General features: G+C 40.7%; 1 protein-coding gene across 10 annotated transcripts in view; it reads right to left on the reverse strand.

Annotated features, from left to right (window-relative positions):
* Positions 1–17,291, reverse strand: part of DGKI (diacylglycerol kinase iota) — a 269,247-nt gene that overhangs the window by 68,324 nt on the left and 183,632 nt on the right. For all 10 annotated transcript variants that reach the window (XM_069763213.1, XM_069763211.1, XM_069763212.1 and 7 more), the window contains exons 15-17: positions 16,948–17,026; positions 4,249–4,304; positions 3,992–4,054 (exon numbers count right to left, since the gene is read on the reverse strand). In XM_069763213.1, coding sequence (XP_069619314.1) covers positions 3,992–4,054; positions 4,249–4,304; positions 16,948–17,026 — 198 coding nt within the window. The remainder of the gene's footprint in view (positions 1–3,991; positions 4,055–4,248; positions 4,305–16,947; positions 17,027–17,291) is intronic.

The raw sequence follows: 17,291 nt of genomic DNA on the forward strand, positions 1-17,291 counted from the left end.
TCTGTGACAATCAGGGCAGTAGTGGGAATTCCTAATAAGCTAATTCAATGTCTTTTTATGATGAAGCAAGCCTGGTTGATCAATTGATCGCTGGTTGATCAATTGATCGGTGCAGCACTTGGCTTTGGAACGTGCTGGTTTCCCTACAGAGGACACTACAGTAGAAATGAAGAATTACATGCCGAGCATCTTATAGATGCCAGCAGACCTGCAACATAAGACTCATCATCTTTGGCCTCTTTATAGACGTTTTTGTGCCTGAAGAATGGACCGGTCACTTCTTTTAGTCACTTCACGACAAACCTGAAGGGGTTAAAAGAAGTTACAGAAGACGGGAAATACGCACAAGATGAGATTCGCTTGAAAAGTACATCGTGTGCACGTGCAATAAGCGTCTTCTTTGGCCTCTTTATAGACGTTTTTGTGCCTGAAGAATGGACCGGTCACTTCTTTTAGTCGCTTCATGACAAGCCTGAAGGGGTTAAAAGAAGTTACAAAAGACGGGAAATACGCACAAGATGAGTTTCGCTTGAAAAGTACATCGTGTGCACGTGCAATAAGGGTCTTCTTTAGCCTCTTTATAGATGCTTTTGTGCCTAATGAATGGACCGGTCACTTCTTTGAGTCACTTCACAACAAACCTGAAGGGGTTAAAAGAAGTTACAAAAGACGGGAAATACGCACAAGATGAGTTTCGCTTGAAAAGTACGTTGTGTGCACGTGCAATAAGTGTCTTTTTTGGCCTCTTTATAGACGTTTTTGTGCTTGAAGAACGGACCGGTCACTTCTTTTAGTCACTTCACGACAAGCCTGAAGGGGTTAAAAGAAGTTACAAAAGACGGGAAATACGCACAAGATGAGATTCGCTTGAAAAGTATATCGTGTGCACGTGCAATAAGCGTCTTTTTTGGCCTCTTTATAGACGTTTTTGTGCTTGAAGAACGGACCGGTCACTTCTTTTAGTCACTTCACGACAAGCCTGAAGGGGTTAAAAGAAGTTACAAAAGACGGGAAATACGCACAAGATGAGATTCGCTTGAAAAGTACATCGTGTGCACGTGCAATAAGCGTCTTTTTTGGCCTCTTTATAGACGTTTTTTTGCTTGAAGAACGGACCGGTCACTTCTTTTAGTCACTTCACGACAAGCCTGAAGGGGTTAAAAGAAGTTACAAAAGACGGGAAATACGCACAAGATGAGCTTCGCTTGAAAAGTACATCGTGTGCACGTGCAATAAGCGTCTTCTTTGGCCTCTTTACAGACGCTTTTGTGCCTGAAGAACGGACCGGTCACTTCTTTAAGTCGCTTCACGACAAGCCTGAAGGGGTTAAAAGAAGTTACAAGAGACGCGAAATTCGCACAAGATGAGCTCTGCTTAAAAAGTACATCGTGTGCACGTGCAATAATATAGGATTAACAGGAATCGGCTGTTCATTCCTGGCGCATTTACCCACTATGCCGACAGTAGCAACAGCTCTGAGTACTGCAATAGTTCTCATTACACGCCGTCTATACGACACCGGCACCGCCAATCAGCATTTTTTCGGTCGGGTCTGCAGATTCAATATTTTTTTACTACGTTCTTTTGGAAAAAGTGATTATTTTCTGTTCGTCTCTAGATTGTTTTTTTTTTTTTGCTTCTAAACACCAGGCCCTGTGTTGCCAAATGGAGCAGAGAAAATTAGAATATAAAGAGTAAATTGGCGCATGTTCTTTCCACAGAGGACACACAATTTTCTTAAGCAATAATACGAGAGGATATAAAATGGCTTTACATAGTAACATAGTAACATAGTTAGTAAGGCCGAAAAAAGACATTTGTCCATCCAGTTCAGCCTATATTCCATCATAATAAATCCCCAGATCTACGTCCTTCTACAGAACCTAATAATTGTATGATACAATATTGTTCTGCTCCAGGAAGACATCCAGGCCTCTCTTGAACCCCTCGACTGAGTTCGCCATCACCACCTCCTCAGGCAAGCAATTCCAGATTCTCACTGCCCTAACAGTAAAGAATCCTCTTCTATGTTGGTGGAAAAACCTTCTCTCCTCCAGACGCAAAGAATGCCCCCTTGTGCCCGTCACCTTCCTTGGTATAAACAGATCCTCAGCGAGATATTTGTATTGTCCCCTTATATACTTATACATGGTTATTAGATCGCCCCTCAGTCGTCTTTTTTCTAGACTAAATAATCCTAATTTCGCTAATCTATCTGGGTATTGTAGTTCTCCCATCCCCTTTATTAATTTTGTTGCCCTCCTTTGTACTCTCTCTAGTTCCATTATATCCTTCCTGAGCACCGGTGCCCAAAACTGGACACAGTACTCCATGTGCGGTCTAACTAGGGATTTGTACAGAGGCAGTATAATGCTCTCATCATGTGTATCCAGACCTCTTTTAATGCACCCCATGATCCTGTTTGCCTTGGCAGCTGCTGCCTGGCACTGGCTGCTCCAGGTAAGTTTATCATTAACTAGGATCCCCAAGTCCTTCTCCCTGTCAGATTTACCCAGTGGTTTCCCGTTCAGTGTGTAATGGTGATATTGATTCCCTCTTCCCATGTGTATAACCTTACATTTATCATTGTTAAACCTCATCTGCCACCTTTCAGCCCAAGTTTCCAACTTATCCAGATCCATCTGTAGCAGAATACTATCTTCTCTTGTATTAACTGCTTTACATAGTTTTGTATCATCTGCAAATATCGATATTTTACTGTGTAAACCTACACACCTACGCGTGGGGAATTAAAGCGGAACGGACACTAAAAAGAAAGAAAAGTATTAAAGGCATTAAAGGCGCAGGCGGCAGATTTTCCTATGGATATCTTGCATGATATTAATACTTGTCCGTTTTAAGAAAAAAAACATCTGATTATAAAAATCTGATTACTACGACAGTATAAGTGTGGGTTGTGTCCAGACAATCCTCATCAGGAGAAATCTGGAGATGCGTTGGTTGCAAGGGACAGGCTGCCTGACAATTCCATATAATGAAGAAGCTTTCTCCATCTCAGTTGGCATTATTAATCATTACTAACTTTAGTCCGGTGTCCTCTGAGACTCCTAGATCCGTCTGTGCTGGAAGATAGAGAGTTAACTCTTGTCAGTGTTTGCTTCCTATTGTTTGGCCTGGCCTTGTGTGTGGGGAGGCTGCAAGCTATTTAAGCTCCTTAAAGCCTGCTATCCAGGTCCAGTTATAATTTAACTAGCTCCTGTGAACATCTTGCTATCCCAACTCTAGTTATGTGTACTCAGAGACTCATAGATCTGTCCGTGCTGGAAGATCAACAGGGCAAGTGGGAAGAGCGAGGCTAAGTGCCAGAATTGGTACATCTTATAGATGCGCTTGTCCTGGGGAGGCTGAGAGCTGATGTTTTTAGCCTGGGGGAGGGTAATATCCATGGCTCCTTCCTAGGCTATTAATATCAACCAGCAGCTGTCTGCCTAGCCTTTGCTGGTTATTAATTATAAGTGGACCTTACGTCTTTTTTTTTGGGTGGAGGAGGCCCATTTTAATAGCTAGTAAAGGATAAGTATACAGCTGTGAGCTGATATTACAGTAATAGCCTGGGAGGCTCCATGGGTATTACCCCCTTCCCAGGCTATAAAAATCTGCGCCTGTCAGCATTTTCTCTGCTGGTTTGGAAAATTATGCAGGAACCCATACCACTCCCAATGTGATTTTATACTACGCGGTTGCTGAATTGCTGACATTTCCAAGTACAAGTGTGTGTAAAATTCGGACGACACTCGCATACTATGCGATTTTTTGCTCACACTCATAGTACATAAGACATAATTAGGTCCCCCATCCTTGAATATCTGAGCCATATAGCATTGCTTCAGGACAACGTGCCACTACACATCTCATCCCGCTTTATTAATCAGATTATTCTTATTTTCTATCCAGGTGAAAAAAACTTCACGTAGAATAAAAAAAAAAAGATCATGATATTTCATAAAACTGGTGACATCTCGGCACTCACCACAACTTTTACGTGTTTGGACAAATCTCTAGAGCTCCTCTGTAAAAAGTCGGAGAAGGCAGCCTGAGGGGAGAGACAATACTTAAAGAAATGTGCCGACAACAAACTGATAAAACACGACGTTTAGTCTAACGGTCAGGCTGGTGCTCTGTCCTCCATGCTTTTCACTGCAGCACTGCTTCAATGTATATGCAGAACCCATGCCGCCGCTGTTTATTACAGAATGGTGGAGGAGATGTCGCAGACAGGACACTTACCCCTGCATAGAACATCTTGTTGCGAAAACGACTGTTGAATTTTTCTGGATTTGCTTCTGCGAGGGAGACACAGAATATTTCAAGATTTACGATAGAAATGTCAGTCTGAGAGCACGGGAATTCCCAGCAATACCGCCCAAAAGGGAGTGCACCGAGCGCTCACAACGCTCTACCTCCACTCATCCTGTCTAGAGACATAGTAGGATGATACAGAGCATCCTCTGCTGCACCAGGGCCTTCTCCGCTCACATTTACTGGACTCTGCTGCCCCCTGCTGCCTGACTGCTGTCATTACATAATGTGGACGCTCGCTGCAGTAGAATGGTCAATGGAGATTGCGCTAAATAGGTGTAGGAGGCCAAAAAGGCCCCCGCTGGCAGAAATATGGTGAATAAAGTCTTGTGAAAACAATACAGCCTTTGTGTGTAATGTATATATATATATGTAATGTGAATGCATGTGTCTAATGTGTATGTGTCTAATGTGTATATGTGTAATGTGGATGTATGTGTGTATGAATGCATGTGTCTAATGTGTATGTGTCTAATGTGTATATGTGTAATGTAGATGTATGTGTGTAATGCATGTATGTGTGTGTGTCTAATGTGCATGTGTCTAATGTGTATATGTGTAATGTGGATGTATGTGTGTATGAATGCATGTGTCTAATGTGCATGTGTCTAATGTGTATGTGTGTAATGTAGATGTATGTGTGTAATGCATGTATGTGTGTGTGTCTAATGTGCATGTGTCTAATGTGTATATGTGTAATGTGGATGTATGTGTGTATGAATGCATGTGTCTAATGTGCATGTGTCTAATGTGTATGTGTGTAATGTGTATATGTGTAATGTGGATGTATGTGTGTATGAATGCATGTGTCTAATGTGCATGTGTCTAATGTGTATGTGTCTAATGTGTATATGTGTAATGTGGATGCATGTGTGTATGAATGCATGTGTCTAATGTGCATGTGTCTAATGTGTATATGTTTATACATTTTAGTCCAAAACATCAAGAACACATTCCTATATACAGATATACAAAAAAGACCTATAGACCTATAGAAATCAGGTCCCAGAATGCTAAGGTTCACAAAATAGAAATTTATTATTAACACACAGAATAAAATATTACTTTCATCATTTATACATGACGTGCGGATATATCTCAATCAAAAGTATAAAAATTATACAAGATAACACTTTTTATAATTATTTTCCTTAAGTCTTGTAGCTGATGGTTCTGTATATGTACCACGAGGGGCCACTAGTGTATACACGGGGATCAATTTGTGCCACAGTAAATCATATATACATAAATCAAACAATAACTGTTAACCAATAATACTAATCCAGATAAAATTCCCCCATGTAACATCTAAGTGATGCATTGGCCCAATTATATACAAGCAGGCAACTAGGGCTAACTCTCCAGGACATATCAAATGGCAATACAGCCTAAAGCAAAAATAGACATGTCTATCACAACGTGACTACATGCCCTAATATATATGGCGTCCGGAAGGTAAAATACCAATAGTATGCACAACCATGGACAAAAACCATCAGTAACCCTGCTCACAAATCATAATTACCTCCGCACATGTGTCACAGAAAGCCGGTGTGTAACCCCTACGCGCGTTTCGATATAGATCTTCGTCTGGGGGCGTGTATAAAAAGAGGAAATGAGGGTCTATTTAAATGAGACCTCAACCAATCACCGTAGTATCCATGAGCATGCGTATTTGAAGTACTGGCACCGTCATTGCATTATGCGCCGATGCCCAATGACGTAGACATCATGTGTCCATGTTGCTAAGTAACCAATTTGACTCACACGATTGCCGTATTCAATGCCGGTTGTTACCGCTATCTTATGTGCCCATGTGCTATGGCGCAAATGACAAGCGCCTATATTGTTAAGCAGCAGATACCGCCGACTGAACCACCATGTGACCGTGCTCTACATAAGGTATTACAACTATATTGTGCGCCAAAAGTGATTGGTGACGTAGATGATACGCGCCTATGTTGCTAAGCAACTAAATGGCCGCCAACTAACTAACCAGGTCACCATAATCTAGCGCAGAGGTGAACTGCGCTCGTAGTAATTCAATGTGGGTGGACATATGCATAAGGCACCAGTCATTGGTGACGTAGGTGATACGCGCCTATGTTGCTAAGCAACCAAATGGCCGCCAACAAACTAACAAAGTCACCGTGATCAGCGCAAGCGCAGGGGTAACTGCGCTCGTGGTAATTCAATGTAGATGGGCATATGCTTATGCGCACCGAGTGCTACTACGTGACCAACGTATGTCCATCACAAATTTAGGTTGATATATGAATGGGTTCCGCCAAGGATAAACATGATTGTTCTCAAAATGTGATAATAACCTAACTGCCCATATGAAACATTAGTGCAATGGTATATGTCCCCTCCGAATTAAAAGACATCTGTATTCGAATCAAGTCGTCATATATGTCTATTTATGTATTTACATATTGTAAACGTCAACATCAAATACACTACGTGTACATATTGATCATATTAAAGTGAATGTAAATCAGGGAGCACGGTCTTATTGGCGCATGTTAATACGGGAGCCCATGTAAAAGGATCCACGCGCCCCCGGATCGACCCCTCCAGCCTACCAGCCATAAGGGGTGGGAAGCCGGAGTGATACCAAGACCAGGGGCGAGAAAACCCAACATGTGGCACACGCTGCCATGCGCACACCAATTTCCCTGAGAAAGGTAAAAAGTGATGTATGCTAGTAGTAAATCACATAATGTACACCAAAACTAGTAGTACTAACCATAAAGTGCTGGTGCTGATATATATATAAGTGTTACCAATCTGGACTGTAAAACCATAAAGTCCAGGTAAATATTATAAAAAACATATTACCATAAAATCCAGGTAAGTACTATAAAAAACATACTACCATCCTCACAATCTGGGAACTATCATACAAAAAAAGTGCTATGTGCAAAAAAAACAACAGACATCATAGACGACTTTTATCGAATCATGTGTCTTATACCGTTCTTTCGAAGGAGAGAATTTTTCATTGTCCTATGCAATTGTCAAAAAGTCCTTTTTCTCTAGAAGTTCAAAGTGCAAGGTCCTCCTTGACAAGCAGGGCAAGTATAAATCAAATGTCCATTTATTTCAAAGCGGGATGCTCTAAGGTTCAACGCAAGATCCTCCTTGGCAGGCAGAGCAGATACAGATCAAATGTTCATTCATTTCGGTACAATGCCAGTTTAAATTGATGGACCGGATACGAGATAGATGTCCATCCTTGCTCATGATTCAACCAACTTGATGGTATGAGGTTGAGGCTCAATTGATGTTGAAACTATAAACTAATAATGTGAAAGACAATAAGGTTAAAATCGACACTAAACAAAAAACCCACATAAACCCATAAAACTGTATCAGACAAAAAAAGGGGACAAGAAAAGAAAGTCAATTACAAAAAAGCTCCGAACCCTAAGGTTTCATTGAGACCTTGAGGAGCCATAGTGCCCAATCGGTATATCCACCGACTTTCGACTTGGGCAAGAATTTTCCCAATATCCCCACCTCTTATCCCCAAGTTGACAGCGTCTATGCCTCTCACCACCAAACCTGCGGCACTGCATGCATGATATTTTTTGAAATGCCTAGGCAGAGCTTTTAGGCTTGTTTCATCGCTTACTGCCTTAGCCCTTTCAATGTCCCTGCAGTGTTCTCTTATGCGAATTTTCAACTCACGGGTGGTGAGACCAACATAGATTCTGCCACATGGGCAAGTGGCGTGATAAATGACTCCTCGGGTCGAGCAAGTAATATACTTCCTTATTTCATAATTTTTAGTCCCATCGAAATTAGTAAAGCTCTTAGTTTTGACAGTATTTAAGCAAGCCTTGCATAGGCCACATGGATAGAAACCCGCATTGGTCACTTTTTTAGATTTGTTTAGTCTTGCTGGATCATAAAAACTGTGGACCAAGGTGTCTGAGAGATTTTTTGATCTTCTAGCTGTTATCTGTGGCTTTTTTGGTAAAACTTTTTTTAAAATCGGATCAGTGAACAACACATCCCAATGTTTGTTTATAATTTCCCGAAACTGATACCACTTGTTGTGGAATGTGGTAATCAATCTGACTTGGTCAGGATCAACTTTTTTGGTGGTGTGTCCACTGTTTCCGTACAGCAAATCTGCCCTGGAGCTCTTATTAGCCCTTACAAAGCCCCTTCTAATTGTTCTCCTACTATATCCTCTTTCCTGAAAGCGATCAGCAAGATCTCGTGACTGCTCGTAAGCCGTAAGCCTTGGCCGTAAGGTGGAATTCCTGGATCTTTGTGTTGGCACTGATATAAACGGTAATCTTTATACAAATCTCTATAGAAAGCCCACAGCAACTAATGCATTCCTACATGCAACATCGTCCCATCCTCAGGCTACAATCCGAGGGATTCCAGTGGGGCAATTCCTGAGAGCTAAAAGAATTTGCACCAACTCGGATGATTTTATTGAGCAGTCACGAGATCTTGCTGATCGCTTTCAGGAAAGAGGATATAGTAGGAGAACAATTAGAAGGGGCTTTGTAAGGGCTAATAAGAGCTCCAGGGCAGATTTGCTGTACGGAAACAGTGGACACACCACCAAAAAAGTTGATCCTGACCAAGTCAGATTGATTACCACATTCCACAACAAGTGGTATCAGTTTCGGGAAATTATAAACAAACATTGGGATGTGTTGTTCACTGATCCGATTTTAAAAAAAGTTTTACCAAAAAAGCCACAGATAACAGCTAGAAGATCAAAAAATCTCTCAGACACCTTGGTCCACAGTTTTTATGATCCAGCAAGACTAAACAAATCTAAAAAAGTGACCAATGCGGGTTTCTATCCATGTGGCCTATGCAAGGCTTGCTTAAATACTGTCAAAACTAAGAGCTTTACTAATTTCGATGGGACTAAAAATTATGAAATAAGGAAGTATATTACTTGCTCGACCCGAGGAGTCATTTATCACGCCACTTGCCCATGTGGCAGAATCTATGTTGGTCTCACCACCCGTGAGTTGAAAATTCGCATAAGAGAACACTGCAGGGACATTGAAAGGGCTAAGGCAGTAAGCGATGAAACAAGCCTAAAAACTCTGCCTAGGCATTTCAAAAAATATCATGCATGCAGTGCCGCAGGTTTGGTGGTGAGAGGCATAGACGCTGTCAACTTGGGGATAAGAGGTGGGGATATTGGGAAAATTCTTGCCCAAGTCGAAAGTCGGTGGATATACCGATTGGGCACTATGGCTCCTCAAGGTCTCAATGAAACCTTAGGGTTCGGAGCTTTTTTGTAATTGACTTTCTTTTCTTGTCCCCTTTTTTTGTCTGATACAGTTTTATGGGTTTATGTGGGTTTTTTGTTTAGTGTCGATTTTAACCTTATTGTCTTTCACATTATTAGTTTATAGTTTCAACATCAATTGAGCCTCAACCTCATACCATCAAGTTGGTTGAATCATGAGCAAGGATGGACATCTATCTCGTATCCGGTCCATCAATTTAAACTGGCATTGTACCGAAATGAATGAACATTTGATCTGTATCTGCTCTGCCTGCCAAGGAGGATCTTGCGTTGAACCTTAGAGCATCCCGCTTTGAAATAAATGGACATTTGATTTATACTTGCCCTGCTTGTCAAGGAGGACCTTGCACTTTGAACTTCTAGAGAAAAAGGACTTTTTGACAATTGCATAGGACAATGAAAAATTCTCTCCTTCGAAAGAACGGTATAAGACACATGATTCGATAAAAGTCGTCTATGATGTCTGTTGTTTTTTTTGCACATAGCACTTTTTTTGTATGATAGTTCCCAGATTGTGAGGATGGTAGTATGTTTTTTATAGTACTTACCTGGATTTTATGGTAATATGTTTTTTATAATATTTACCTGGACTTTATGGTTTTACAGTCCAGATTGGTAACACTTATATATATATCAGCACCAGCACTTTATGGTTAGTACTACTAGTTTTGGTGTACATTATGTGATTTACTACTAGCATACATCACTTTTTACCTTTCTCAGGGAAATTGGTGTGCGCATGGCAGCGTGTGCCACATGTTGGGTTTTCTCGCCCCTGGTCTTGGTATCACTCCGGCTTCCCACCCCTTATGGCTGGTAGGCTGGAGGGGTCGATCCGGGGGCGCGTGGATCCTTTTACATGGGCTCCCGTATTAACATGCGCCAATAAGACCGTGCTCCCTGATTTACATTCACTTTAATATGATCAATATGTACACGTAGTGTATTTGATGTTGACGTTTACAATATGTAAATACATAAATAGACATATATGACGACTTGATTCGAATACAGATGTCTTTTAATTCGGAGGGGACATATACCATTGCACTAATGTTTCATATGGGCAGTTAGGTTATTATCACATTTTGAGAACAATCATGTTTATCCTTCGCGGAACCCATTCATATATCAACCTAAATTTGTGATGGACATACGTTGGTCACGTAGTAGCACTCGGTGCGCATAAGCATATGCCCATCTACATTGAATTACCACGAGCGCAGTTACCCCTGCGCTTGCGCTGATCACGGTGACTTTGTTAGTTTGTTGGCGGCCATTTGGTTGCTTAGCAACATAGGCGCGTATCACCTACGTCACCAATGACTGGTGCCTTATGCATATGTCCACCCACATTGAATTACTACGAGCGCAGTTCACCTCTGCGCTAGATTATGGTGACCTGGTTAGTTAGTTGGCGGCCATTTAGTTGCTTAGCAACATAGGCGCGTATCATCTACGTCACCAATCACTTTTGGCGCACAATATAGTTGTAATACCTTATGTAGAGCACGGTCACATGGTGGTTCAGTCGGCGGTATCTGCTGCTTAACAATATAGGCGCTTGTCATTTGCGCCATAGCACATGGGCACATAAGATAGCGGTAACAACCGGCATTGAATACGGCAATCGTGTGAGTCAAATTGGTTACTTAGCAACATGGACACATGATGTCTACGTCATTGGGCATCGGCGCATAATGCAATGACGGTGCCAGTACTTCAAATACGCATGCTCATGGATACTACGGTGATTGGTTGAGGTCTCATTTAAATAGACCCTCATTTCCTCTTTTTATACACGCCCCCAGACGAAGATCTATATCGAAACGCGCGTAGGGGTTACACACCGGCTTTCTGTGACACATGTGCGGAGGTAATTATGATTTGTGAGCAGGGTTACTGATGGTTTTTGTCCATGGTTGTGCATACTATTGGTATTTTACCTTCCGGACGCCATATATATTAGGGCATGTAGTCACGTTGTGATAGACATGTCTATTTTTGCTTTAGGCTGTATTGCCATTTGATATGTCCTGGAGAGTTAGCCCTAGTTGCCTGCTTGTATATAATTGGGCCAATGCATCACTTAGATGTTACATGGGGGAATTTTATCTGGATTAGTATTATTGGTTAACAGTTATTGTTTGATTTATGTATATATGATTTACTGTGGCACAAATTGATCCCCGTGTATACACTAGTGGCCCCTCGTGGTACATATACAGAACCATCAGCTACAAGACTTAAGGAAAATAATTATAAAAAGTGTTATCTTGTATAATTTTTATACTTTTGATTGAGATATATCCGCACGTCATGTAAAGTCGGTTATTGGATTGGAGGCACGTCTTTATAAATGATGAAAGTAATATTTTATTCTGTGTGTTAATAATAAATTTCTATTTTGTGAACCTTAGCATTCTGGGACCTGATTTTTATAGGTCTATAGGTCTTTTTTGTATAATGTGTATATGTGTAATATGGATGTATGTGTGTAATGCACGTACCTGTATGTGTGTATGTGTATAATGTATGTATGTGTGTGTCTAATGTGCATGTGTATATACAGCTCTGCCAAAAATTAAGAGTCCACTGCACAGTTGTATAAAAATCCACTTCTCTCCATGCCTGGCAGCCATTCCATTCCAGTGACAGCTGAGTTCACCTCGTTCTGATTAATGCGCTTCTGATTAGGTGATCACCTGATCCAAATCTTATTTAATGAAGGAAAGAACAAAAAGAAAAACCCGTTCACAGTCCTCTTGCAATAGGACAAGCTGGATGGCAAAACGAGAGCTAGTAATATCCCAAAAGTAATAGGGATGGAAAGATACGGTAACTTATAACCATGCCAAAGGAGATGAAAAGAAAAGTCTTGAGTGAGGAAAAGAAAGGGCTCAATCCTGGCCCCCTCGAGGAAGCCCACGAGAAACGCGCGTTGGGGCTGCATCACTCAGGGTTCAGCAGTGGAGAGTAGGGGTAAGGACACTAGCAAAGCTTCTTAAAACTTTGACCTTATTTTTTAAAGGTCTTATACTTAATTACTGGACTTATGACATGTTAAATGGCTTGGCCGCTTTTGGATTAGTAGCACCTGATATTTGGGATTAATCCTATGCACTTGGCGCTTTAAAGTTAGTATGAATTTACCACATTTAAAGAAAAAAAAATTTTAGCGGCTGCGCCACTAAATGTGATGGTGACACCTTCTAATTATGGGTTTATTGTTTTTGTGTGTCCTCCCATCCACTTACCGTACTTATGCTGTCCCTGGGTATTATACCTGTGAAGACAATTTTTTTTACACCTTGTCTATATGTGATTGCCTTTGTTGGTTTTTGTTATGATTTATTTGTAGTTATTAAATAAATTATTTGGATTTTATTTAGGATATTGTACTCTCTTGTTGGTTCTTTTGTATGGTACAGTTATCTGAGAGTGTTCTGAGCTAAATTTACCACCCCCATGATGGTACTAGAGGGGAATCGATGCTGTAAGAAATGGTTTCTGTTTTGGAGCTTTATATGTGTAATGTGTAATGCGTAACGTGTATATGTGTAATGTGTGTATATATATATATATATATATATATATATATATATATATATATATATGTGTATGTAATGTGTAACGTGTATATATGTGTAATGTGTAATGTGTGTATATATATATATATATGTGTGTGTGTAACGTGTATATATGTGTAATGTGTGTATATATATATATATATATATATATATATATATATATATATATATGTGTATGTAATGTGTAACGTGTATATATGTGTAATGTGTAATGTGTGTATATATATATATATATGTGTGTTTGTAACGTGTATATGTGTAATGTGTGTATATATATATATATGTGTGTGTGTATGTAATGTGTAACGTGTATATGTGTATATGTGTAATGTGTGTATATATATATGTGTGTGTAATGTGTATATGTGTAATGTGTAATGTGTGTATATATATATATATGTGTGTGTAATGTGTATATGTGTATATATATATATGTGTGTGTGTAATGTGTATATGTGTAATGTGTGTATATATATATATATGTGTGTGTGTGTGTAATGTGTATATGTGTAATGTGTATATATATATATATATATATGTGTGTGTGTGTGTGTAATGTGTATATGTGTAATGTGTGTATATATATATATGTGTGTGTGTAATGTGTATATGTGTAATGTGTATATATATATATATATATATATATATGTGTGTAACGTGTATATATGTGTAATGTGTAATGTGTGTATATATATATATATATATGTGTGTGTGTGTAACGTGTATATACAGTGGGGCAAAAAAGTATTTAGTCAGTCAGCAATAGTGCAAGTTCCACCACTTAAAAAGATGAGAGGCGTCTGTAATTTACATCATAGGTAGACCTCAACTATGGGAGACAAACTGAGAAAAAAAAATCCAGAAAATCACATTGTCTGTTTTTTTAACAATTTATTTGTATATTATGGTGGAAAATAAGTATTTGGTCAGAAACAAACAATCAAGATTTCTGGCTCTCACAGACCTGTAACTTCTTCTTTATGAGTCTCCTCTTTCCTCCACTCATTACCTGTAGTAATGGCACCTGTTTAAACTTCTTATCAGTATAAAAAGACACCTGTGCAAACCCTCAAACAGTCTGACTCCAAACTCCACTATGGTGAAGACCAAAGAGCTGTCAAAGGACACCAGAAACAAAATTGTAGCCCTGCACCAGGCTGGGAAGACTGAATCTGCAATAGCCAACCAGCTTGGAGTGAAGAAATCAACAGTGGGAGCAATAATTAGAAAATGGAAGACATACAAGACCACTGATAATCTCCCTCGATCTGGGGCTCCATGCAAAATCCCACCCCGTGGGGTCAGAATGATCACAAGAACGGTGAGCAAAAATCCCAGAACCACGCGGGGGACCTAGTGAATGAACTGCAGAGAGCTGGGACCAATGTAACAAGGCCTACCATAAGTAACACACTACGCCACCATGGACTCAGATCCTGCAGTGCCAGACGTGTCCCACTGCTTAAGCCAGTACATGTCCGGGCCCGTCTGAAGTTTGCTAGAGAGCATTTGGATGATCCAGAGGAGTTTTGGGAGAATGTCCTATGGTCTGATGAAACCAAACTGGAACTGTTTGGTAGAAACACAACTTGTCGTGTTTGGAGGGAAAAGAATACTGAGTTGCATCCATCAAACACCATACCTACTGTAAAGCATGGTGGTGGAAACATCATGCTTTGGGGCTGTTTCTCTGCAAAGGGGCCAGGACGACTGATCAGGGTACATGAAAGAATGAATGGGGCCATGTATCGTGAGATTTTGAGTGCAAACCTCCTTCCATCAGCAAGGGCATTGAAGATGAAACGTGGCTGGGTCTTTCAACATGACAATGATCCAAAGCACACCGCCAGGGCAATGAAGGAGTGGCTTCGTAAGAAGCATTTCAAGGTCCTGGAGTGGCCTAGCCAGTCTCCAGATCTCAACCCTATAGAAAACCTTTGGAGGGAGTTGAAAGTCCGTGTTGCCAAGCGAAAAGCCAAAAACATCACTGCTCTAGAGGAGATCTGCATGGAGGAATGGGCCAACATATCAACAACAGTGTGTGGCAACCTTGTGAAGACTTACAGAAAACGTTTGACCTCTGTCATTGCCAACAAAGGATGTATTACAAAGTACTGAGATGAAATTTTGTTACTGACCAAATACTTATTTTCCACCATAATATGCAAATAAATTGTTAAAAAAACAGACAATGTGATTTTCTGGATTTTTTTTTCTCAGTTTGTCTCCCATAGTTGAGGTCTACCTATGATGTAAATTACAGACGCCTCTCATCTTTTTAAGTGGTGGAACTTGCACTATTGCTGACTGACTAAATACTTTTTTGCCCCACTGTATGTGTAATGTGTAATGTGTATATATATATATATATATGTGTGTGTGTAATGTGTATATATATATATGTGTGTGTGTGTAATGTGTATATGTGTAATGTGTAATGTGTGTATATATATATATATATATGTGTGTGTGTAATGTGTATATGTGTAATGTGTATATATATATATATATGTATGTGTGTGTGTGTGTGTAACATGAATATATGTGTAATGTTTATATATAATTGTCCCAGTGGAGTCAGTGATGATGATGATGATGTCTGGCCGGCAGTGTGGCATCTGATGACAGATAGACCCTGAGCCTTATGAGGCTTGTGCCGTCCTGCTATGAGGAGTCTGCTGACACACGGAGCTGCAGCTGCGTCACAGTGTGTAATGACCCCGGCTAGCTGCTGCATCGCGCCCTTGACTTGCTCCGGTCTCGCTCCATTACACATAAATGTAACCAATTTCCACCGGCACCAACAAAGGACGACAAACCAGTAACTTTACGGTCAGAATGCATAAAACTCAGAAGGAGACGTTACGTTGGTGCCGGTCCGGCCACGATGACACAATGGAGACCTATTAATATAAGGATCGTTAGCCCACAATCCAGATTATGTGAATGTCGGGCTGAACTGGCCATTTCCAGCTAAAGACCTACGAGAAGAGCGCAGGGAGGGAGGCATTTCTCCGGGCATTAAAAAGCTGAAAACCGTTTTTTGATATCTCATTTCTAGGCTGAGATATGATCACTTCAAGTTTCAGGCCCAAACTATGAGGCTGCACCACTGAAAGACCCTGACGGTGACGTATTCTGCTGAGCAAACACATCCATGTCCCTAATTACAGGCTGTCGTAGTGACCTGGTCACTGAGGAATGTGGCGAATGATTTGCATCCACAGCCGGGCTCCGAGAATCATCGGATTGTCTCAGTAGTGCAGCCTCAGGCCTCGGACTTGTAACTTCACATCATTATATCTCAGCCTACAAATGAGATATTAGAAAACAGTTTTCACCTTTTTAACGTTTCCAAGTGGGCCTTTTCCATTTAGTCTTCCAGGTCGTCTTTAAAGGGATTTTTCCAACCGTAACCACTTACGACCTATGAGTGATTAGGGGGACACACCTTTTACTGCACAGGTCCTATGGTCGGACGTATGACTGTGGGATACATTCCTCAAACATTACGTAAGAGAACGGAGCTGCAATACCACACACAACCTGTGCACATGCGGGGCGCTGTCTTGGGAAGGAATCAGCTTTATTTCTAATCCTGTGATCCCAGTGATCAGGGAAGAATCCTGGCAGTAACTGCTCAATTTCCCTGCAGTGCCTCCGCAGGAGAAATGAGGTATTACACCTTTCCAATGACACTTCTGGCTTGTCTGTAAAATGTGTGAACTCCGTGCGCCTCACCTCTGGACTCATGAAACTCCAAGGTCACGTGAGCGTCAAATCCCAGACTGAAGTAATTATTGAAAACATTTAGTGGAAGCTGAAAAAAAGAAAACACAGAGATAATTCACAGACGGATCAGACCCCGAGGAGAAAGCAAGAAGACAAAGCGTGCGGACTAATTCTTATAAGAGATGTGAAGAGAATCATTTGGGAAGAAATAGATCCTGACGGACCGAACCGGACCCTGCAAATCACCCGCCTCATATCTACTTCATATCTACGTTATGGAATCATGTCAACAGCAAAGTATTCCTCATCTTACTGCGCCACCTAGTGGCCATTTATCTGATTTATCCTACTGC

The sequence above is a fragment of the Ranitomeya imitator genome, chromosome 4 (genome assembly GCF_032444005.1).
Source record: "Ranitomeya imitator isolate aRanImi1 chromosome 4, aRanImi1.pri, whole genome shotgun sequence".
In the NCBI taxonomy this organism is placed as follows: domain Eukaryota; kingdom Metazoa; phylum Chordata; class Amphibia; order Anura; family Dendrobatidae; genus Ranitomeya; species Ranitomeya imitator.